The sequence below is a fragment of the Cydia fagiglandana genome, chromosome 20, assembly GCF_963556715.1.
Source record: "Cydia fagiglandana chromosome 20, ilCydFagi1.1, whole genome shotgun sequence".
NCBI lineage: Eukaryota > Metazoa > Arthropoda > Insecta > Lepidoptera > Tortricidae > Cydia > Cydia fagiglandana.
Genome location: NC_085951.1, coordinates 1,051,678 through 1,074,911, shown reverse-complemented (window position 1 = coordinate 1,074,911; position 23,234 = coordinate 1,051,678). Strand labels below are relative to the sequence as shown.

Sequence of the window (23,234 nt, the reverse complement as noted above, 5' to 3'; positions counted from 1 at the left end):
ATAAGGAGTTATATATATCTCTGATAAGAGTGTTGCTGTTTGTACTATCTCCACAGTTCACGCACGCTCCTCAGAGCGCCCTCTTGGGTGTGCCATCTGGTGGCCTAAATCAGTATTATTAATTGGACAATGATACTTTAAGCTTTTAAAACGAGGCTCCCGTGCATATAAGCCACTGCAGCCGCTTACAATACACACGGTCCTAACTCGTTATTACTATAAAAGACTGTTTGTTTCTTTAAAAAAAAAACTCGTATTTTTCTTCGAACTTGGCTGTACACACTACTTTTACATGTGTAAAGTAATAAGTATAATCAATTACGGATAAAGCGAAACGAAGATAAATTCTACTTTAATTTTTAGTTTTGACAGGCCACTTTAAATACGTGTATGTTATGTTCAAAATTAGCATCGGTCAAAACAAACATTTATTATGATTAAATTTTTTAGTATTCCACTAGGTTAATGTCATGACCTTGTGGAACTTGTCAATCATTATGTTTTCTTAATTATGGACGGTTGTTTGTGTAAAGTTTGCAAATTAATATGAGAAAGGTTTGGTTGGAGTTAGATTATGCGCGTCGCCGACGGAGGACGTAAAGGCGCGACTACGCCTGACTGCTAAATGCTATCCGAAACTAAACTGACGACCGGGGTTATGGCAAGAGTGAGAGAGATGGTTTGTCTTCTTTTTCTTTGTTTTATAGTGTGTACTCACCGTAGGTACATAAAGGCGCGTCGTCGCTGGGTAGAGCGCAGCCGCGGCACAGCGCGGGCCACGGACAGAGCGCACACCACGCGCCGCTGCCGGACACGAGCCGCAACGTGACCGGGAACTGTAGTGTAACTCACCGTAGGTACATAAAGGCGCGTCGTCGCTGGGTAGAGCGCAGCCGCGGCACAGCGCGGGCCACGGACAGAGCGCACACCACGCGCCGCTGCCGGACACGAGCCGCAACGTGACCGGGAACTGTAGTGTAACTCACCGTAGGTACATAAAGGCGCGTCGTCGCTGGGTAGAGCGCAGCCGCGGCACAGCGCGGGCCACGGACAGAGCGCACACCACGCGCCGCTGCCGGACACGAGCCGCAACGTGACCGGGAACTGTAGTGTAACTCACCGTAGGTACATAAAGGCGCGTCGTCGCTGGGTAGAGCGCAGCCGCGGCACAGCGCGGGCCACGGACAGAGCGCACACCACGCGCCGCTGCCGGACACGAGCCGCAACGTGACCGGGAACTGTAGTGTAACTCACCGTAGGTACATAAAGGCGCGTCGTCGCTGGGTAGAGCGCAGCCGCGGCACAGCGCGGGCCACGGACAGAGCGCACACCACGCGCCGCTGCCGGACACGAGCCGCAACGTGACCGGGAACTGTAGTGTAACTCACCGTAGGTACATAAAGGCGCGTCGTCGCTGGGTAGAGCGCAGCCGCGGCACAGCGCGGGCCACGGACAGAGCGCACACCACGCGCCGCTGCCGGACACGAGCCGCAACGTGACCGGGAACTGTAGTGTAACTCACCGTAGGTACATAAAGGCGCGTCGTCGCTGGGTAGAGCGCAGCCGCGGCACAGCGCGGGCCACGGACAGAGCGCACACCACGCGCCGCTGCCGGACACGAGCCGCAACGTGACCGGGAACTGTAGTGTAACTCACCGTAGGTACATAAAGGCGCGTCGTCGCTGGGTAGAGCGCAGCCGCGGCACAGCGCGGGCCACGGACAGAGCGCACACCACGCGCCGCTGCCGGACACGAGCCGCAACGTGACCGGGAACTGTAGTGTAACTCACCGTAGGTACATAAAGGCGCGTCGTCGCTGGGTAGAGCGCAGCCGCGGCACAGCGCGGGCCACGGACAGAGCGCACACCACGCGCCGCTGCCGGACACGAGCCGCAACGTGACCGGGAACTGTAGTGTAACTCACCGTAGGTACATAAAGGCGCGTCGTCGCTGGGTAGAGCGCAGCCGCGGCACAGCGCGGGCCACGGACAGAGCGCACACCACGCGCCGCTGCCGGACACGAGCCGCAACGTGACCGGGAACTGTAGTGTAACTCACCGTAGGTACATAAAGGCGCGTCGTCGCTGGGTAGAGCGCAGCCGCGGCACAGCGCGGGCCACGGACAGAGCGCACACCACGCGCCGCTGCCGGACACGAGCCGCAACGTGACCGGGAACTGTAGTGTAACTCACCGTAGGTACATAAAGGCGCGTCGTCGCTGGGTAGAGCGCAGCCGCGGCACAGCGCGGGCCACGGACAGAGCGCACACCACGCGCCGCTGCCGGACACGAGCCGCAACGTGACCGGGAACTGTAGTGTAACTCACCGTAGGTACATAAAGGCGCGTCGTCGCTGGGTAGAGCGCAGCCGCGGCACAGCGCGGGCCACGGACAGAGCGCACACCACGCGCCGCTGCCGGACACGAGCCGCAACGTGACCGGGAACTGTAGTGTAACTCACCGTAGGTACATAAAGGCGCGTCGTCGCTGGGTAGAGCGCAGCCGCGGCACAGCGCGGGCCACGGACAGAGCGCACACCACGCGCCGCTGCCGGACACGAGCCGCAACGTGACCGGGAACTGTAGTGTAACTCACCGTAGGTACATAAAGGCGCGTCGTCGCTGGGTAGAGCGCAGCCGCGGCACAGCGCGGGCCACGGACAGAGCGCACACCACGCGCCGCTGCCGGACACGAGCCGCAACGTGACCGGGAACTGTAGTGTAACTCACCGTAGGTACATAAAGGCGCGTCGTCGCTGGGTAGAGCGCAGCCGCGGCACAGCGCGGGCCACGGACAGAGCGCACACCACGCGCCGCTGCCGGACACGAGCCGCAACGTGACCGGGAACTGTAGTGTAACTCACCGTAGGTACATAAAGGCGCGTCGTCGCTGGGTAGAGCGCAGCCGCGGCACAGCGCGGGCCACGGACAGAGCGCACACCACGCGCCGCTGCCGGACACGAGCCGCAACGTGACCGGGAACTGTAGTGTAACTCACCGTAGGTACATAAAGGCGCGTCGTCGCTGGGTAGAGCGCAGCCGCGGCACAGCGCGGGCCACGGACAGAGCGCACACCACGCGCCGCTGCCGGACACGAGCCGCAACGTGACCGGGAACTGTAGTGTAACTCACCGTAGGTACATAAAGGCGCGTCGTCGCTGGGTAGAGCGCAGCCGCGGCACAGCGCGGGCCACGGACAGAGCGCACACCACGCGCCGCTGCCGGACACGAGCCGCAACGTGAACGGGAACTCGTAACCGAGGCTGTCGTCGCTGTGTACACAGTGAGCTATATTAAAATATTTGAACATTTTGGTATGCTAGAAACACGAATCAAGCCTAATCCTTCAAGTTATTTTAATACGGAAGATAGTTAAAAAAAACCTGTGTCATATTCACAGCTAAACCAGTCTACCAACATAACGACAAAAACTGCCACCTCGTACCGAATTTCACCCACGTTAAACCACTTGACGTTCCACAGCCTGCCATTTTAGTTCAACAACACGCCAATCATGCCATCATCATTCCCATACCTATGTACTATTCACAGTTCACACGCTGGATTTTCGACATTAAGCGTCGACTGCTAAAGAGAATTGAGCGAACGGAACCCGGTGCGGGTCTTAAACTTCAAGGTCACTTTTACTCGCAATTTTCAAATCCTATCGTACTTACCAGTCTGTGGCATGGTTGCTGGCGTCCAGCGGGCGCGCGCTCAGCAGCCGCGCGACCTGCGTCCACACCTGCGCGTACACACTGCGGCCGGACATCCCGTGCGCTACGCCCACTAATAAAGGTACACCGAATAACGCGGGTTTGCTGCGCTGAGCTGGGAGGAAGTAGGCGTCCATGCGGGTTTGTTTCCTGTACGAAAATAAATAATAAATAAAATATTATAGGACCATTTTTCACATATCAACTTAGTCCCACAGTAAGCTCACTAAGGGCCAGTTGCACCAACCACATTTGACAGACTGATCAACGTCAGTCGGCGCGCCCCAGCGCTTTACTATGAAACTTTCCATACATAAAAATTTTGCGAACTCTTTAACGACACGGACAGTTTGGTGCAACCGACCTTAAGGCTTGCGTTGTGGGTACTAAACAAAAAAAAATTATAATACATTCCTTCGTTTCGAACCCTTTAAAGTAGTTTAAAGGGTTCGAAACGAAGGAATTTATTGAATAATAAGAAGGAATTTATTGAAAGTGATTTATTGAATAATAAATCTATATTAATATTTTGTGTCTATATGCCTGTCAATTTAATTGAGAACTTAGCAATATTTACGGAATGCTTAGGGGAAATAAATGCCATTATGGAAGAGAATGCAGATACGGAAAGTGTTTATGTGCTTGGTGACTTTAACGCGCATCCGAAAGAACTATTTTATAATGAGTTAATTCAATTTTGTGCTGATCAAAACTGGTACTGTATTGACGTAGAAAGGCTGGGCGTGTCGTCAGGTACATACACTTTCGTGAGTGAAGCGCATGGTTGTAGTAGGTGGTTGGATCATTGCATCGTCACGGGATCTGCTCGGGACACCGTATTAAATGTATGGGTAAAGCAGGACGTGTACTGGTCCGACCACCTGCCGCTAGTCATTGAGTGTGATGTGGGTCATGTGCATATTAAAAATAATATAACGCAGGAGCCACTACATAGCGGTGTAATCTGGGGGGAGAGGCAAGATGCTCAGGTTGAAATGTACCATAAACTTTGTCATGAGAAACTAAAGGGGTTGCATTTCCCCCCTGAGTTGGCGTTATGCGCGAACAGGGCGTGTCGTACATTAGAACATAGATTAGTTTTGGACAAAATGTATAATGAAATAATTGATATATTAATAAAAGCAGCCGAACAGTCGAGTAAGAAAAAGAAATGTAAGAAAAAGAGAGGATATATTGCAGGGTGGAGTAGACATGTATCTTGTGCTCACAGGGAGGCTCGGCAAACGTTTTTAAGGTGGGTTGAGGCTGGGAGGCCGTCCTCAGGACCTGTCTACGAAGGCATGTGTCGGAGTAGGCGGGTCTTTAAGTCCAAGCTTAAATGGTGTCAGGACAGGCAAGAGCAGGTAAAAAGGGACATTCTCGCTATGAACCATGCTGCGAAGGACTTTAAAGGCTTCTGGAAGAATACCAAGAAACTCAACGTAGTGCCCGGAGTCCCTGTGAGCATCGGAGGCGTAGTCGATTCCAGGGACATAGCCAACAACTTCAGGGAGGTGTTCACTGTAAAGTCACCTCTTGCAAATGGCCAGGAGGCGGGGATTTTCGATGGTGAGACCATTGTGGGAGACAGTACCATTAAATTCTCTGCCAAAGATGTGGCAGGAGCCATAAAGGCCATGCAGCGCGGTAAGTCTCCGGGGCACGATGGTCTCAGCATTGAACACCTCAAATATGCTGGAGTTCATCTTCCTCGAGTGTTGGCTATGTTCTTTACGTTATGTCTGCAACATGCGTATCTGCCGGATCGTCTAATGAGAACGGTGGTTGTGCCCATTATCAAGAACAGAACGGGCGACGTGTCCGACATCACAAACTATAGGCCTATATCTTTAGCTACTGTAACCTCAAAGGTACTCGATAGCCTGCTTAATGAACAGCTTAAAAAACACGTCAAGCTGCATGACGCACAATTTGGTTTTCGAGCTGGATTATCCACGGAAACGGCAATTGTGTGTCTTAAGCGGACTATCGGATACTATAAGGACAGAAAAACACCGGTCTACGCCTGCTTCTTGGACTTGTCCAAGGCTTTTGACCTGGTTGCTTACCACCTACTGTGGGAAAAGCTAAGCCGTACTACCGTGCCAGTAGAATGTATTACCCTTTTAAAATATTGGTATGGCAACCAGGTCAACCAGGTGAGATGGGTGAACACCATGTCCGATGAGTATAGGCTTGGGTGTGGTGTCAGACAAGGGGGGTTGTCGTCGCCGATTCTGTTCAACCTTTATGTAAACCAGTTGATCGAGGAGCTCAGCAGCACGCATGTAGGATGTCATATTGACGGTGTCAGCATCAATAACATTAGCTATGCTGATGACATGGTGCTGCTGGGGCCCTCAATCAATGCAATTAGGCAACTGGTTAATAAATGTGAGAACTATGCCGAACAACATGGCCTGAGATACAACTCAAAAAAGAGTGAAGTTATGATATTTAAATCGAATAAATATAACCCTACAGTTGTACCTCCGGTAGTGTTGGGTGGCGTTCCACTAAAAGTAGCGGACCAGTTTAAATATCTGGGGCACATGGTCACGCCGGACTTGCGAGATGATGCGGATATAGAGAGGGAGAGGAGGGCCTTGTCTGTGCGAGGTAACATGATTGCTCGCAGGTTCGCTCAGTGTACGAAGGAAGTAAAAATAACATTATTTAGGGCTTATTGCCAAACCTTCTACACTGGCAGCCTGTGGGTGAGTCACACACAACGCACATACAATGCGCTCAGGGTACAGTACAATAACATATTCAGGATGCTGATGAAGCTGCCGCGACGCTGTAGTGCGTCAGGTATGTTCGCAGAGGCGCGCACTGATGGCTTCCACGCCGTCAGAAGGAAGAGAGTAGCGTCTCTGCTGAACAGAGTGCGCGGCAGCTCCAACACCATCCTGAGCATGTTCGCTGAGCGCTTGGACTGCCCCATGACAAAGCACTGGGTAGAAATCATCACTGGCCAGACAAAGTGATGATTTTTACCCAGTGTCGCTAATAATGTGTAATTTGTATTGTATGTTGTTTGTTATTTGTAAATGTTTGTAGCGTACTTAGTTTGTAAATGTATTTAATTTAATTTAATTTAATTATTTTTTTGTGAATGTAATATGGGTCCTGGTAACCTGAAATAAATGATTTTTATTTATTTTTTTATTTATTAAAGCGTTCGTGGTCAATAGACTGAGGGACAGGAGCAAATTTCGTAAATCATCGCCTCCGGGCGAAAACACCTAAAGTGGTTAAGGGCGATGTGTAATGAAACCCCGTGGACGTCAGCTGCCGCTCCGTTGGTGGGTTGAGGAATAGCAGCCACCGAAACACGTAAAAAATTTAGTCATCGCCTCCCGTTTGATACTTTGTCAGATGATAGTTTAGATTGTATCGCGGTGGAAAGACCGTCAGCCGGTCACATGAACACTGGAGAAATAGAAATAGGTTCCTGGCTCGCGCGGTCGACAACGGGTGACACCCTCCTACTTTCCTACTCCTCCATTTCTGACAAAACTTATTTGCCAGGTTATACGAATAACTCACCGATGTACCGCCACCAAATATTGTATCCTCCTCGGCGCCGGGCTCTCTTGCGTCTCGTTCATCTTGTTCATATTAGAGGGGGATGAGCCGAACTTGACCTTGCCCAGTCTCGGACTGGCCTTCAAGTTCAAGCTCTTGACGGAGAGAGTCGGTGAGCTGTTCCCGTTCTTGTCTCTCTTCGGTAGTGTTCGGTAGTCTTCGTTGTCAGAGTACTTGTAGAAGGTGTTCGGTGGGCTCTGAGACATGAGGATTTCGGACTTGGAGCGCTGGAAATTAATAGGTTAGGTTGGTTGTTTTGTTAGTATATTTACATCTTGTAAGTTAGGTATTAGATTTTTATTGGTATAAAGGACTGAATTGAATCTTTAGGTGCAGTGGATTCAGCCAGCAGAGTTGTTGATAAATCGTAACGCTACTTTCAACCATAATACGGTTGCCAAGAAATAACTTTGTTCGAGAAAGTTCGGACTATAATAAGAAGTATAAGATACTTAGGGCATATTGAAAATTCCTGGACTGGCCACTTAGAAAAAATAAGTCGTCTAATATATCAGAAGCAAGAAATTTTCAGTATGACCCACGTACAAAATTTGGACTATAAGGGACAATATCACCAATAAAACATATAAAAGTCAAAGCTACACTGGCAACGCTATTTTTCTTAAGTACTACACACAAACACAAAGAAAAAACACACGAATGATGACTACTTGATGAAAACCTACTTTACACACACTAGCCTACGTGTGATGAGTACTACTGATGATGTGATGATTTTGAAAAACTACAAATCTGCTACCTACTGAAAAGTAGAATTTAGAAAAACTAAAAATTATTCTGAAAAAGTAAAGTTAAATATGTGAAATGTGTGAGTCACTCACACAGATATCAAAATTGTTCGTCATTATGATTTCTAGTAAGTTTTAACAACTTTCTTTACTAAAATGATTTAATATAATGTGAAATTGTGAAGCTTGAATCTTGATATTGTAATGAAATAATATCAAACGTCACATTCAGTTTATGTAAAAGTGCGACGAATCTCTAAGTGCTTAAATAGAAAAAATTATGAAATAAATAATTTATTTACCATATTTTTTAAAAGATGCATGCCAAATGACTGTCTAAAATGTATATGATTTTTACTATAATTGAGTATTTGACGTAATTCCATTGTTCTAATTACCTTCTCCTGTTTAAATCTGTCACAACAATAATAAACAAACACAAATAACAAATATACAGAAACGTTAATATGTACAAATTGCATGTGTTATTGTTTTAATTAATTAAGTGTTAGACCCTTACCCTTTCATTGATATTTGGGAATATTAAGCTTTTTTATTTTAAGTGGGGATATATTTACATAAATCAGGATATGTGGGCCGGGGTGACAATACAATGTTTTAAACATGTACAATAAGACAAAATGATGAACAGAAATTTCATTTCAATTAAGAATATTAAATGCTATTTAAAAATATGATATAGTATATTATTTTAGCCACTTTCTACGCTTCTTTATATACATAGTGTATTATTTTAGCCACTGTTTTGACGCTGTATGGCGTCACACGGTAACTGCATTTTTGGTAGAAAACCTAATTACCGAATAGCGTATGGAGCTGTGCAGCACCATAATACTTCAGAATTGCAAGTACATATAATAATTTACAATTATTAATGATACCATGTTCATTTTGCCATGTTTTTCAGCTCGATTCTCGGTTCGGTATCTAACTAACTGTCAATATCAAGTAACAAGTTTCTTATGCGTGAAAGAAAGTAATATTTTGGTAAAACAACGTATCTACTTATAGATAGAAAATATGTAATAAGATACGCTGTTTTGCAGTAATCGTCACCCCGGCCCTTGTGTATCTGCATGTACTTGTGTGTGTGTGCGTGCGTGTGTGCGGGCTAACCTTGAAGCAGAAGAGTGCGGGCATGCAGAGTGAGGAAGTGTTAGGCGCGCGCGCACTCACCTCCGCCCGCGCCGTGGCCGCAGCCTCCGCGTCCGTGTACTCTGCAACACGGTCGAAACATTTACCTAAGTTACTAAACAAACCAACTGTTAACCTTTTGAACGCCACAGACGGCAATTGACGTCAACGCAAAATCGTGCCAACGACGCCAAAGACGGCATTTGATGTCGATCGTTTTGATGAAAATCTACTGAAAAACACCCCACTTTTAGGTTGGCATTATTTACATTCACAAAACTAAATTTTACCCCCGTGGCGTCAGTGGCACGGCAAATGGATGCGCCGTTTGGCGTTCAAAAGGGTAAGCGTTGACTCTAACGCCTTGACAATAGGCCCCGTGCATGAACTATAGGGGGCAGCATAGGAGTCGTCAGATTTTGGGCGCGAGGCGTAAATGTGTCGTTTATGCTTCCGATGTAGCCCATAAGATAGCAGAACCTACTATGCACAAGGAAACGTACCAACGAGAACGGTAGATGGTAGCACTTGTTTTGGCAATATACATGTGCACATATGTTTCCGGTTTAGGCCACAAGATGGCAGACCCTCCAATAAGCACGGTCCCTATAGAGGCGTGTTCAAATATTTGTGAGCACCTTGGCCGCTCAGATAAATCTATAAATCTGATGGCGACTGTACAATTACAATATTTACTTTCGTAAACCTTATTACAATGGAATAAGATCCACCGCTGGCCAGTTTGTTACCTTGCTGGTGGTCGCAGCAACACTCCTCCTCGCCGGTCTCGCGTGGGGTCTCATACGCGTACAACTCGAGCGCCGTGGCTGCGAAGATTTGCTATTCGCAACCTTATTGCAATGGAATAAGATCCACCGCTGGCCAGTTTGTTACCTTGCTGGTGGTCGCAGCAACACTCCTCCTCGCCGGTCTCGCGTGGGGTCTCATACGCGTACAACTCGAGCGCCGTGGCTGCGAAGATTTGCTATTCGCAACCTTATTGCAATGGAATAAGATCCACCGCTGGCCAGTTTGTTACCTTGCTGGTGGTCGCAGCAACACTCCTCCTCGCCGGTCTCGCGTGGGGTCTCATACGCGTACAACTCGAGCGCCGTGGCTGCGAAGATTTGCTATTCGTAACCTTATTGCAATGGAATAAGATCCACCGCTGGCCAGTTTGTTACCTTGCTGGTGGTCGCAGCAACACTCCTCCTCGCCGGTCTCGCGTGGAGTCTCATACGCGTACAACTCGAGCGCCGTGGCCGCGAAGACTTGCTATTCGTAACCTTATTACAATGGAATAAGATCCACCGCTGGCCAGTCTGTTACCTTGCTGGTGGTCGCAGCAACACTCCTCCTCGCCGGTCTCGCGTGGGGTCTCATACGCGTACAACTCGAGCGCCGTGGCCGCGAAGATTTTAGCGTTGTCATCTAATATTCGTCCTATTGTCGCGCCGTTTAACTCCACTATCATCATGCTGTTGGAAATTAATGTTTATATTAAATAGTATACTTATTACTATAACTACTATTAGTTCATTTTTGTGTGGGATATAAGATTTTGCGGAATATGAATTCTTTTATTATTTGATCTCCAATCTTGCTTTGCGCACGTAGGATATAAAAAATAGTATGATACCTTAAAAACATTTATCGGTGGCATAAATAAAGGCTGATTTAGACGGAGCGCGAACTCAGATGCGATTTTAGTTACATTGCGGACTGTTGGTTACGTCCAATTCAACCGACCGATCAAAACCCGCAATGTAATGAAACTCGCACGCCAGTTCTTGCATCGTCTAAATGAGCCCTAAGTCTACAAAAACCGGGCAAGTGCGAGTCGGACTCGCGCACGAAGGGTTCCGTACCATAATACAAAAAAAAAACAAAAAATGCAAAAAAAAACGGTCACCCATCCAAGTACTGACCACTCCCGACGTTGCTTAACTTTGGTCAAAAATCACGTTTGTTGTATGGGAGCCCCATTTAAATCTTTATTTTATTCTGTTTTTAGTATTTGTTGTTATAGCGGCAACAGAAATACATCATCTGTGAAAATTTCAACTGTCTAGCTATCACGGTTCGTGAGATACAGCCTGGTGTCAGACGGACGGACGGACGGACGGCGAAGTCTTAGTAATAGGGTCCCGTTTTACCCTTTGGGTACGGAACCCTAAAAACGACTTACGATTCTGGAGCAAGTCCACAGAGTTCTGAGAGTTTCTTCTTGAGGTCCAAGTAGGTGCCCTCCGAATTGACTAGAACGCCGTACTTGATGGGCACCGAGCCGTCCAGCAGCATTACTGTAAAACCAACAAACATTTTAGATAAATTCATTATTACCTTCAAATCAAGAGTGAACAGGCACCTTCTGGGCGAGCTCGCTCCATCTAGGCCACGTCTACGCCTCGGCTAGTCTGTGGCCATGAGTAAACCCATTCATAAAAAAAAAAAACTACTATGGGTAAAAAAAGCCTAAATATGGCCATTTGGCGGCAAAATATGTACATCAATTAATAGTTATTTACGATACAAGTGCGTAAAAGAGAAAATTCGAAACGAGTGGCGATAAATTAAAACACGACCGAAGGGAGTGTTTTAAATCGACACGAGCTGCGAATTATCTATTCGCACGTGTATCGTACAACGTTTTACAGTACATATGGCCCTTTAAACTTTTGACATCGCACGAAAAGTGCTATTTTACGCACTAGTGCGGAAAAATAGGACCATATGTACTGTAAAAGTAGTTTATGATCTTTATCTTGGCACTAGAAATGAGGATCAGCCGAGTCCTAAAAAAATTTAGGCGTCCTAACCCTTTTTCTGGGGGGTATGTGCAAGGGGTTCATTTAAAAAACAATCACATTGCACAAACTAGGCAAATGAGGTGTCATTTTTGTGTAGTTTCATGGATGCACATATTGCCGCCAAAATATGCTACTTTTCCCATGCTATACCAAGGAGCGGAATTCTCATAGCAGAAATCAAATGTCAAGAGGGATTGACTACTGTGTTTTATGTCTTATGGCTCTACAAATAAGATTGTGTCAGATATTTTTGCGGCCTTCGTTGTGTAACATATTATTGCAAGTGACTGTACCAGCACTTTTTTACATGCTTATTACTTGAGCGCACAGCAATTTGATCAATGAATCATAATTTATTTTTAATTTATTAAGAAACAGTCTTATAAAACAGATAAGTATATGGAGTAACATTCTTCTAGTAATAGACTTATAGTTTCCTATATGTAAATGAAATAAAAGTAACAAAACTATTATACGAGCAAACGTAAAAAAATATAACTAGACATACTCGTACGACGATGTTTCGCCTGACATGTTTAACACGATAATCTTAACAAGCAGCAAGTAATATGGTGGTAGTGTGGTGTGATAAAAATATGGTATTCAGTAAGGGCCACTTGCACCATTCGACTAACCCGGGGTTAACCGGTTAAACATTGAGTTACCATGGTTACCAGTACAATTTGACACTGGGTTAACGGTTTAACCGCTTAACCCCGGGTTAGTGGGATGGTGTAAGTGGCGCTAAGAGTAATATAGTATAATTTTACCTATAACCTGTGCCCTTAATGACTGCTCGACAGGTAAGGGCAGGCTCAGCATGTTGAACGCGTCGAAGCGAGTGGACTCCGCGGAGCAGACGTCGCAGCGCACTCTTGACTCGAGTTGTACGTAGAGTAGATGATAGTATACTGAAGTTACCTAATAGACTAGACGTAGATGTAAAATAGATCATGAGAGTATAATAGTGTTACCTATGACTTGTGCCCTTAATGACTGCTCGACAGGTAAGGGCAGGCTCAGCATGTTGAACGCGTCGAAGCGAGTGGACTCCGCGGAGCAGACGTCGCAGCGCACTCTTGACTCGAGTTGTACGTAGAGTAGATGATAGTATACTGAAGTTACCTAATAGACTAGACGTAGATGTAAAATAGATCATGAGAGAGTATAATAGTGTTACCTATGACTTGTGCCCTTAATGACTGCTCGACAGGTAAGGGCAGGCTCAGCATGTTGAACGCGTCGAAGCGAGTGGACTCCGCGGAGCAGACGTCGCAGCGCACTCTTGACTCGAGTTGTACGTAGAGTAGATGATAGTATACTGAAGTTACCTAATAGACTAGACGTAGATGTAAAATAGATCATGAGAGTATAATAGTGTTACCTATGACTTGTGCCCTTAATGACTGCTCGACAGGTAAGCGCAGGCTCAGCATGTTGAACGCGTCGAAGCGAGTGGACTCCGCGGAGCAGACGTCGCAGCGCAGTCTTGACTCGAGTTGTACGTAGAGTAGATGATAGTATACTGAAGTTACCTAATAGACTAGACGTAGATGTAAAATAGATCATGAGAGTATAATAGTGTTACCTATGACTTGTGCCCTTAATGACTGCTCGACAGGTAAGGGCAGGCTCAGCATGTTGAACGCGTCGAAGCGAGTGGACTCCGCGGAGCAGACGTCGCAGCGCACTCTTGACTTGAGTTGTCCGTAGAAGAGGTCGGTGACGATGGAGGCGTTACGCGCCGCGTACGCTGCCCACGCTTCTGCTGCTACTTCCTGCACAAGGGAAATCAATTAGGGGTTGTGTTCAAATCACGCGAGGTGTTTTCGGCTACTTTTTGACCCCCCCTCCCCCTTGTGATATTTGGTGAGGTTTTTCGCTACCCCCCTCCTTTCACACAACCTCACGTGTATTTTTTTGAAATTTTTTCATTCGACCTAATTCTAAAACTGTATTGTATATAGAAAATCTTGTTTATTTTTCTATTTTCGTTAAATAGACGCGCTATTTTGAAGTGCGGAGTGAAGATTTATGTTTAACGAAACCGAGAAAAAGTATCTACTGATATGGTAGGTGTTTTTTTCATAGTTTAGTTCACTGTAGAAAAATACACGTGAGGTTTCCTTATACCCCCTCCCCCAACGACATCTATTGTGATTGTTTCGTGATCTCCCCACCCCCTATCGAACCTCGCGTGATTTGTGCACAAGCCCTAAGGGCCAGTTGCAACAACCACATTTGACGGACTGATCGACGTCAACCGGCGCGCCCCAGCGCTTTACTATGAAACTTTCCATACATACAAATTTTGCGTACTCTTTAACGACTCGAACAGTTTGGTGCAACCGACCCTAAGTATTTTTCTTCCTCGCGTTATCCCGGCATTTTGCCACGGCTTTTGGGCTCGGCCTGGGGTGCGATTTTTTTTATTATTTGCGATTGACAACTAATTCCAAGAATTGACGCTCTAGTTTTTAGGAAAGCGACTGCCATCTGACCTTCCAACCAAAACTAGACCTTAAGTCATACTCGTAAGTTATTTATTAGTAAAACCAATTTACACGTTATATATTGGGATTACTTCATTTTCCTCACGATGTTTTCCTTCACCGAAAAGTAACTGGTAAATATAAAATATTTCGTACATAAGTTCCGAAAAACTCATTGGTACGAGCCGGGGTTCTTCAGTCGCACGCTCTTACCGCTAGGCCACCAGCGCTTCAGAGGGAAATCAATAAGTCAAAATATTCGCAAGAAAATCGCGCGCATGTATGGACACGCACCAGCGCACGCGCAGGGGAGCCACACGACTACACCTGCAGTGGTACGGTACCTGGTCCGGTCTGCCGTCGCTGTCTCTAATCGGCAGCGGTTTAGCCGCCGCCCTGTTCAGGTCTTCATGCAGCGTGTCTAGCAGCCACGCCAGCACGGGCGTAGCCAGGTTTTAGTATCGGGGGGGTTCAAGAACCCTTATATAAGAAAAATATTAGAGATGTGAAAAATAAAAATATATTCTGAACTTTTCGGGGGGGGGGGGGTTGAACCCCCAAAACCCTCCCCCTGGCTGCGCCCGTGCACGCCAGTAACTCCTGCGCATCGTACTGTTCGCATTGCGTGCGCGTATGTATGGACACGCATCAGCGCACGCGCCGGGGAGCCACACAACCACACCTGCAGTGGCACAGTACCTGGTCTGGTCTGCCGTCGCTGTCTCTAATCGGCAGTGGTTTAGCCGCCGCCCTGTTCAGGTCTTCATGCAGCGTGTCTAGCAGCCACGCTAGCAACTCCTGCGCGTCGTGCTGCCCGCCGCCGGCGAGCGCGCGCGCATGCCGCGACACGCACCAGCGCACGCGCAGGGGGGCTACAGAGCGCGCGCTGCACGACCATACCTATGGTAAAAGAAATATTTATTTTGTTTTTTAACAACCTCCTAGCCAGTAGTGACCCTACCTACGAAGCAGGAGGTTCCGGGTTCGAAACCCGGTAAGGGCATTTATTTGTGTGTTCATTAAGAATGAATTAGAGATGTTACCTAAGTATTTATTAGACAAAGGTTCCGTGAGACACAGACATATTAAATGCATTTGCTTCCTAGTTTTATAGATGGCGGCACCATCTCTCTCGCTATATAGAAGGTGCCAGCTCGTACCGCTCGCCCTTTAAGAATTTGTCAAAGGCGCCTAGCACGAATAGCCAAAGATTGCATACACTCGAGAATTAGGGATGGGTATCGCCAGGGCCGCTCCGCTCCCATATTAGTGCATCCACACCAGTTTCCTTCTGTGGAGAAACACTGTGGAACAGTAAGGCCCAGTTGTACCAACCACTTTAAACAGACTGGTTAACTCACATTTATAGACGGGTCTAATACCTTTATTTACCGTTAAGGTTAGCCGCGACCACGACCTTTGTAGAAACGGCAGTAAATAAATGTACCTAATTGAATAAATTTCGCGTTAGACCTGTCTATACAAGTGAGTTAATATGTGTTCAAAACGCGAACGCTTTAAATATTAGACTGGTTAACGTCAAACAGCAGTGAAGTATGAAATTTCCGATTCAAAAGAATTTAACGAACGCTTTAACTGTGACACACGGTTTGGTGCAACCAACCCTAAGGATCGGTTGCACTTTTTAATTTCTATTCTTTTTTGCCTAGCTGTATGTAATTTCTTGTTATGGATATGATCTGTCAGCATTCTTCAACCAGAAATGTTACTTAAAACACTTTATCTACACACATGTCATTAGTGCTCTATAATACGTTCAGAAACTGTAGGAAACAAGGCCTGTTCACTTCCTAAGAAAGTTATGTCCCCAAATAATTGCGCATGTGTGCGCCTTAAGCTTCTATGTGTGCGTTGGCCTCCGGGAAAAAGTTGCGAGTAATAAAAATAAAAACATTTTTCTACAGCAACATTGCTCCCAACTCTGATTTAAATTATCACGAATTGTATACAATATTAATCATAAAACGGGACTTAAAACGCTTAAAACTTAATTACATGCGATTAAGTTTTATAATGAATATTTGCTTCCAACTGTCTTTATCAATATTCATAAAATATATGGAGGGTAGGTACGTCTACCCACCATAATAAAAAATATATTTGTCAATGACTCTGTCCAACTGCTGTGGTTAAAGTTCATAACGAAAATTTTATTTATTAACTCTTTAAATAATACATACAACGTGTACCGCTACGTACCACTTAAGACTGTAACAGCCGTATTCATAAAAAATCTTTAAATGAGGAATGATCAGCTTATTAGCTAATCCACTGTTTAGGCTTAATAAGCCGTTGATAAGAACCATGATTTATAAACGTTTATTAGGGGCTTCTTAACTAATAAGCAGATTAGACGCGTTATGTTGGCATCTTGGCACATCATAGACAAAAATATGGCTGAACATTAATTTAAAAAAAAAGTTTGACAGCAGCACTAGCGGCCAATCGTAATATCATGAAAAAGTTGATTTACTATTTTGACTAATTTTCGGAATTATCTCATATTAAAATAGCTTCTGTGCCACAAAAATAAACAAAGATTGCTGCATGGCCGGTAATTTTATAAAACTTGGTAAGTAACTACGTTTACAGACAAGTATCCTATACAGCAATAAGTAATAATATGAGGTCACTGCAATGTTGATATACCTATCTCTTATTGCTTTTAGTTTCAATATTATGTGGAATGGAGTCGAAAGAAGTGGGGTTCTAGCCGAAGTGCATAATTAGCGAAAAGAAGAAGTCGAAGCCAGATACCGTACCAGGCCTCCAGTCGCCTCCGCAAGAAGAACCATTGAATAATGGTTCATGAGTTCACACTAATTTATTCTGGTTGCGGCAGAAATTCACAACGGGTCAACAAAACCAAGGTCCATTCAAACTCACTAAATCAGGTATGAACAATGTCCTATACTTTCTTGTTTACCTCATACCTGCAGTGTTTAGAGTTAGACCAAGAAAAGTCTGCAGCGATTTTGATGATAACTCTAGGTACAGTTCAAATTTTGGGCATGACCATCTATTTATAATATATTATAGACATAGGTAACTACATAAAATGTTGTATCTGAACGTGTTAACAATGACACTTGCATTGACAGCTTTGACATTATTTAAAGGTTATAAAACTTATAAATTTGGTAAATCTATCCGTGCTTTGTGGAGCTTGGTGTATTTGTTTAAAATTATGCATACCTACCTAATATAGGTATTATATTTCTTAACCATACAATGGAACCAAATGATAATTATATGTACAAGTGATGTTTTATTGTAACAAGCCTTTGTATCGCGAGTTTACTTGTAGGTGCAACTTTTGTTAGTAATAATTTTGTAATGCTATTTATGCATGGAACAATGCAATGGTTATTATACTCGGCCACCTAGCCAACCTACTTACTACGGGGAAGGATGGTTCACAAATTAGGCAGTATTTAAATAACTGTGTACCTGCTGATTAAAAATAAGATGTTTTCTGCGTACAGTTGGTTATAATTAAGTTGGCTAATCTATATCTCATCAGACAGTTTGGACATCTATTCCAGAGAGTTTGCAAGGTCAATGTACAATGATATCATATTATAGTACCTAATAGGTAATGAATGAAGTCATATTGATCTCTGTCTATAGCTTCAAATGATACTTAGTTTACCATAACTACATCATAAGCTAAAAATTAAAGAAAATTGTTGAATACAAAAATACTTTTATTCAAATTATTGCATCTTTTCAGATCCTGAAAGTACCATCTTTAGCCACTGTTACTGTTGAATAACTCCAGGCTTTGGAAGAAAAGCTGTGGCCTGCGAACAGCTGTGAATATTGGTCGGAGAAGTGTAACTGACTCCGTACACTGCAAGTCCCAGCAGGAAATCAGCAAGAAACCTAAAAGAAAAAAAAAACATCAAAATGGAAACCTTGATTTAGGTTGAAGTAATAAAATTGTTCTAATTTAATTGGTGTTTTATTTTACTACTTAAATATATTTTTTGACTTGTTAAGGTTTGTACAATTGTTATTAATGATGTACAGTCACCTGCAATAATATGTTACACGACAAAGGCCCATAAGAGCATGTCACATTTTTGCTGCCTTCGAAGAGTAACATATTATTGGAGGCGACTGTATCTATATTGAAATACTCAAAATTCCATTTTTCTTATTACAATGCAATAAAATCTTAAATGTATCTAGACATATCAGATGGCAGTCTAATAGGGATGTTTCCTGTACTTAAAATAAATTATGTCACACCATACCATGCATAAAATAAAACACCAGATTATTATTAGAAAATAAATGTTCATATAAATTCCATAAATAGCAAATCATTTTGAGAGTTCTAAAAAGGAAACTAAAAGGAAAGTAGGGCCCTATTTTGCACATATTTATGATTTTCATGTGTTTGCAATATTGTTCTAATGAAAGTGTACAATTTTTATAAAGTAGATATTCATAGGTACATGCTATGTACCTAGTTCAAAGAAGTTCAAAAATAATATTGGTAATTAATGGTTCTTATGTAGAATAAAATTAAAAGGTATTTTTTAATACCAGACAATGACAAGACAAGTTTAGTGCTGCCCATCTGATATTAAGCACTGGAGCCTACAGGCAACTAGCGGAGTTACAAATAGCCAACAGTGCATTTTTGGGAGCACTGGAAACCTGAGCGTCAAGAACAGGTAGGTATAGAATCCAACCTGGATAACTATACTGAATAATTAGTTGACATAAATGAAACTTTCATTCTATGAAGTTCAGCTTACGTCAACTAATTATTGATAACATGATGGTGACTATAATTTAATGCAATATTTTTACCTGGAGGCCAAATCGTTATGCTCAAAGCCAATATTGAGCAAACTGCTTATGCAATGACTGCATATACCGGTGACTTCTTCAGATTTTTCATTACTTTATCAGACTGACAGAGTGCACACTTCTTTTACCTGTAAATAAGTTGATACTTTTAATTAGTGCCTACTTACCTGTGATATTTATTATTAAACACAGTTGTTTAAATATGTCTATAAAACAAGTTAACTGTAGTAAATATTATGATCTCATTAGGTATAATGGTAAGTTATTCAATAGCAAACTATGAACGAGATTGATGTACTCTTACAGGGTCTATAATATTATATAGGTAGGTATAAATGTGCGCCAGAAATTCAATTGAATTTAAGTTTGCGAAATGCGAACACCCTGATCTTAAATTAATAAATAGAACGCTCTAATATTACTTGCCAAGCCAAACTTGGTTTCGAAAATTAAATGCGATTGTATGGCGCGCAATGAAGCTGGCCGCCATAGATTTAAGTGAATCTGAGGGTTTACCTATTTCTCCAAACGCCTAATAGCTGTGAGGGAGGAACTAGCTCCGTTTATGATGCATTTTTCCGACTACGCGATCATAGAATTCTGTTGCCATCGATATTTTGGTTAAACGAAAATCACCATACACAAAATCACATAAACAACTTATAAAAAACGGGATATTTAGGTTTCGCGCCATTTTCGTACTATATCCAGATATCTAATACGTAATTAATTGCACATATTCAAGTTATTTTTCATTCACATTTGGAATTTTAACCAAAACGTACTCTTTCCTCTTGCTCTTGTGACTCTTGCCAAAATCAGCTGTTTTGTGACCGCCATCTTGTAAAATAGCAGATAATAAACAGATAAAGAAGGGTCCTCGGCTCCGTAACTTTCCGAGGATTTAATAAAGAGATGATCAACTGTTTAGCGCTAAAAAGTGTTTATGAATCACGTTTTGTGACATCCGGTTATCAGCAACTGATGATCAATGCTCTAACTGTTTATGAATACGGCTGTAAGTCTGTACCTACATGGATTACAGCAATGCACATAGAAAATGTGCTAAATGCGGAGCAACGGCTGTTGAAGCAGCCAGAGTGAAATTTACAACTTTAGTGGGTTCAGGAGGAACCGAGTCATAACGCATCTGGAAAGCGTATTAATTAACCGTGAAGAAATGTATGAATACAAGTTGGAAATCTGTGTAAAATGCCGTGTGTAAAGTGTAGTGTATCTGTGTGTAAAGTGTAATAGGTAGGCATGCCTAATGTTATTTGTATAAAAGGTACTGAAAACTTTGTGAATGCGCTTTATTAATGTCTATTTTTTTATTAAGTTGCCAGTTGCCACTTTTCAGTGTATATTTTTATATGTAAAACATTTTTTAATAAATAATATATATAATGTTATAAACATAAACATGCCTTTTATTTAAATCAATTGATAATACCACAAACAAGGGGTAATATTTGCATCTTGCATATATTTCGTGATATGAAGATAACAAATATGTTTATCAACAGAATTACTACCTACCAATACCCGCCAGGCTAAACCGGTTCTCAACTTTAGTTCCATTGGTACACAAAGACGGCGCCACTAGTATAAACGTATAAACGGTTGGGGACATTTTTTTGTATGGAGTTACCGTTCTTCTCCTAGTGAGTATTATATTCTTTGGTAGGAAATGACAAGCTTTATTACAACCAATTTTACTATGAGAACTTTCTTATCTGTGGTAGTAGGAAAATTTGTACTTTAATGTACATAACGTTATAGATTTTTGTAGGTTATGAGTTTAAATTTCAGTCAGAACAGCAGTCAAAACTCAACTAGGTCTCTATTCTAGTATCCATAGATATTAAAACAGTTATCGATACGAAACGTCAATTTAGTATGTTTTTTAAATATAAACCGCACGACATTTGATCTCGAGTGACATGAGAATAGGGACTTCATTCTTTTGTCTAGAATTTAAAAAAAAGTAAGGATGTGTGACATGCGTGAAAAAAATTTTCATTCACCACCATTTGACGTACAGTTTATCTTTTAGTTATTTTTAAGTATGTGTTTAGATAAAGTAGTGTATGTAACTGTACATAATTAGGCATTAAAACACTCGTGTGATCCTATTAAGAAACTCACTAACGTTCGTTTCTTAAACCCACACTCGTATTTTAATGCCTCTCATTATGTAGCAGTCACATAAACTATACTATAACTCACCTCTTTACACAATTCTCCATACCGCACCGCCAAAGCACCTTTCGTTCCCAGCGGATTTGCTGTGTTCACTTCATACAAATGAATGCCAGAGTTGAAGTACCGAGTCAGTGGGCCCGTGTTCCATACCTACAAATAATTAATTAAATATCACACCTTATAAAACAAAGTCCCCTGCCGCGTCTGTCTGTCTGTGTGTCTGTATGTTAGGGATAAACTTAATAAAACCGGACAAGTGCGAGTCGGACTCGCTCACCGAGGGTTCCTTACTTTTTAGTATTTGTTGTTTTAAAATATATTTTTATAATATGTATGCTAGTTTTAAGGTATTTATGTATGGGCCACTAGTTGCCTGAAATAAAGATTTTCATTCATTCATTCATTCATAGCGGCAACAGAAATTGTGAAAATTTCAACTGTCACGCTAGCTATCACGGTTCGTGAGATACAGCCTGGTGACAGACGGACGGACTGCGGAGTCTTAGTAATAGGGTCCCGTTTTACCCTTTGGGTACCGAACCCTAAAAACTACTGAACAGATTTTCATACGGTTTTTTTTTACCTATCAATAAAGTGATTCTTGAGGAAGGTTTAGGTGTATAATTTGTCAACCCGTGCGAAGCCGGAGCGGATCGCTAGTTTCATTATAAGAATAAAAGAATGATCCTTCAATCACCGCCCTTTAGGAAACCGCGCCATTTTGTTTATATAGATAACGTTTTAGTGACGTCATTTCACCGCTGTATTACGATCGCTATAATATGACGGCACTTCTATCCTAGGAAACCAGAGCTTTAAGTGTTGTTTTTAGGGTTCCGTACCCAAACACGGGACCCTATTACTAAGAGTCCTCTGTCCGTCTGTCTGTTACCAGGCTGTATCTCATGACACCAGAGACAGCAACGGAGTTGATAGCAGTCGCCGTGGCCGAATCGGCCGTGGAGTTAGTATCTCATGAACCGTGATAGCTAGACAGCTGAACTTTTCACAGATGATGTATTTCTGTTGCCGCTATAACAACAAATACTAAAAAGTACGGAACTCTCGGTGGGCGAGTTCGTCTCTCACTTGGCCGGTTTTTAGTACTTACTGACTGTAAAGCTGCATTCATATAACAAGTGTTTCCTAGATTATGGAGGCCCGTAGCTCCGGGCAGATTGGGCGGTATGAGGGTCTCTCGTCGCTCCATTGCACGGTTTCCGCCGCTCATACTGCCAAAAATTTAATAAATTTAAACCTCAAACAAAATGTAAATAAAGAAGTAAACTCATAGTATTACATCGAAATTAAGCTTAGAATAAATTTAAAAGTGGAAAAATTACTGTCTTGGGTGAGACTTGAACTCACGGCCTCTGGATCGATACTCCAGCGCTCTGCCATCTGAGCCACCAAGAGCGCAGAGCACTGGACTATCGATCCAGAGGCCGTGAGTTCAAGTCTCACCCAAGACAGTAATTTTTCCACTTTTAAATTTATTCTAAGCTTAATAGCATCGTTATAGCATAGTTCGCAGACGTTTCTGCTTGTTAAAAATTAAAATTGACATCGAAATGTTAGCAGATCCATTTTCGAAAGGCCGAGCGATCGTACGTCTCCGCTTTGCATAGGATAATACACTTTACATCCTCGAAATAAAGCTCATAATCGTACAA

General features: G+C 43.4%; 1 protein-coding gene and 2 long non-coding RNA genes across 3 annotated transcripts in view; 1 reads left to right on the top strand and 2 right to left on the bottom strand.

Annotated features, from left to right (window-relative positions):
• The window catches only part of LOC134674842 (ubiquitin carboxyl-terminal hydrolase 32), a gene marked incomplete at its 3' end in the record, with an annotated part of 64,990 nt that overhangs the window by 8,978 nt on the left and 32,778 nt on the right, over nt 1-23,234 (bottom strand). The window contains 16 exon segments of the mRNA XM_063532996.1: nt 719-836; nt 1,121-1,340; nt 1,657-1,774; nt 2,059-2,176; nt 2,327-2,546; nt 2,863-3,270; nt 3,676-3,864; nt 7,267-7,532; nt 9,192-9,292; nt 9,959-10,049; nt 10,450-10,687; nt 11,398-11,512; nt 13,608-13,797; nt 15,211-15,411; nt 21,586-21,711; nt 22,673-22,793. Coding sequence (XP_063389066.1) covers nt 719-836; nt 1,121-1,340; nt 1,657-1,774; nt 2,059-2,176; nt 2,327-2,546; nt 2,863-3,270; nt 3,676-3,864; nt 7,267-7,532; nt 9,192-9,292; nt 9,959-10,049; nt 10,450-10,687; nt 11,398-11,512; nt 13,608-13,797; nt 15,211-15,411; nt 21,586-21,711; nt 22,673-22,793 — 2,840 coding nt within the window.
• On the top strand, nt 16,793-18,488 carry LOC134674599 (uncharacterized). Its single transcript, XR_010099634.1, has 3 exons — nt 16,793-17,104; nt 17,202-17,426; nt 18,266-18,488. It is a non-coding gene; the product is annotated as an uncharacterized LOC134674599 (long non-coding RNA).
• On the bottom strand, nt 18,303-20,095 carry LOC134674600 (uncharacterized). Its single transcript, XR_010099635.1, has 3 exons — nt 19,873-20,095; nt 19,357-19,484; nt 18,303-18,417 (listed from the first exon to the last, which is right to left on the bottom strand). It is a non-coding gene; the product is annotated as an uncharacterized LOC134674600 (long non-coding RNA).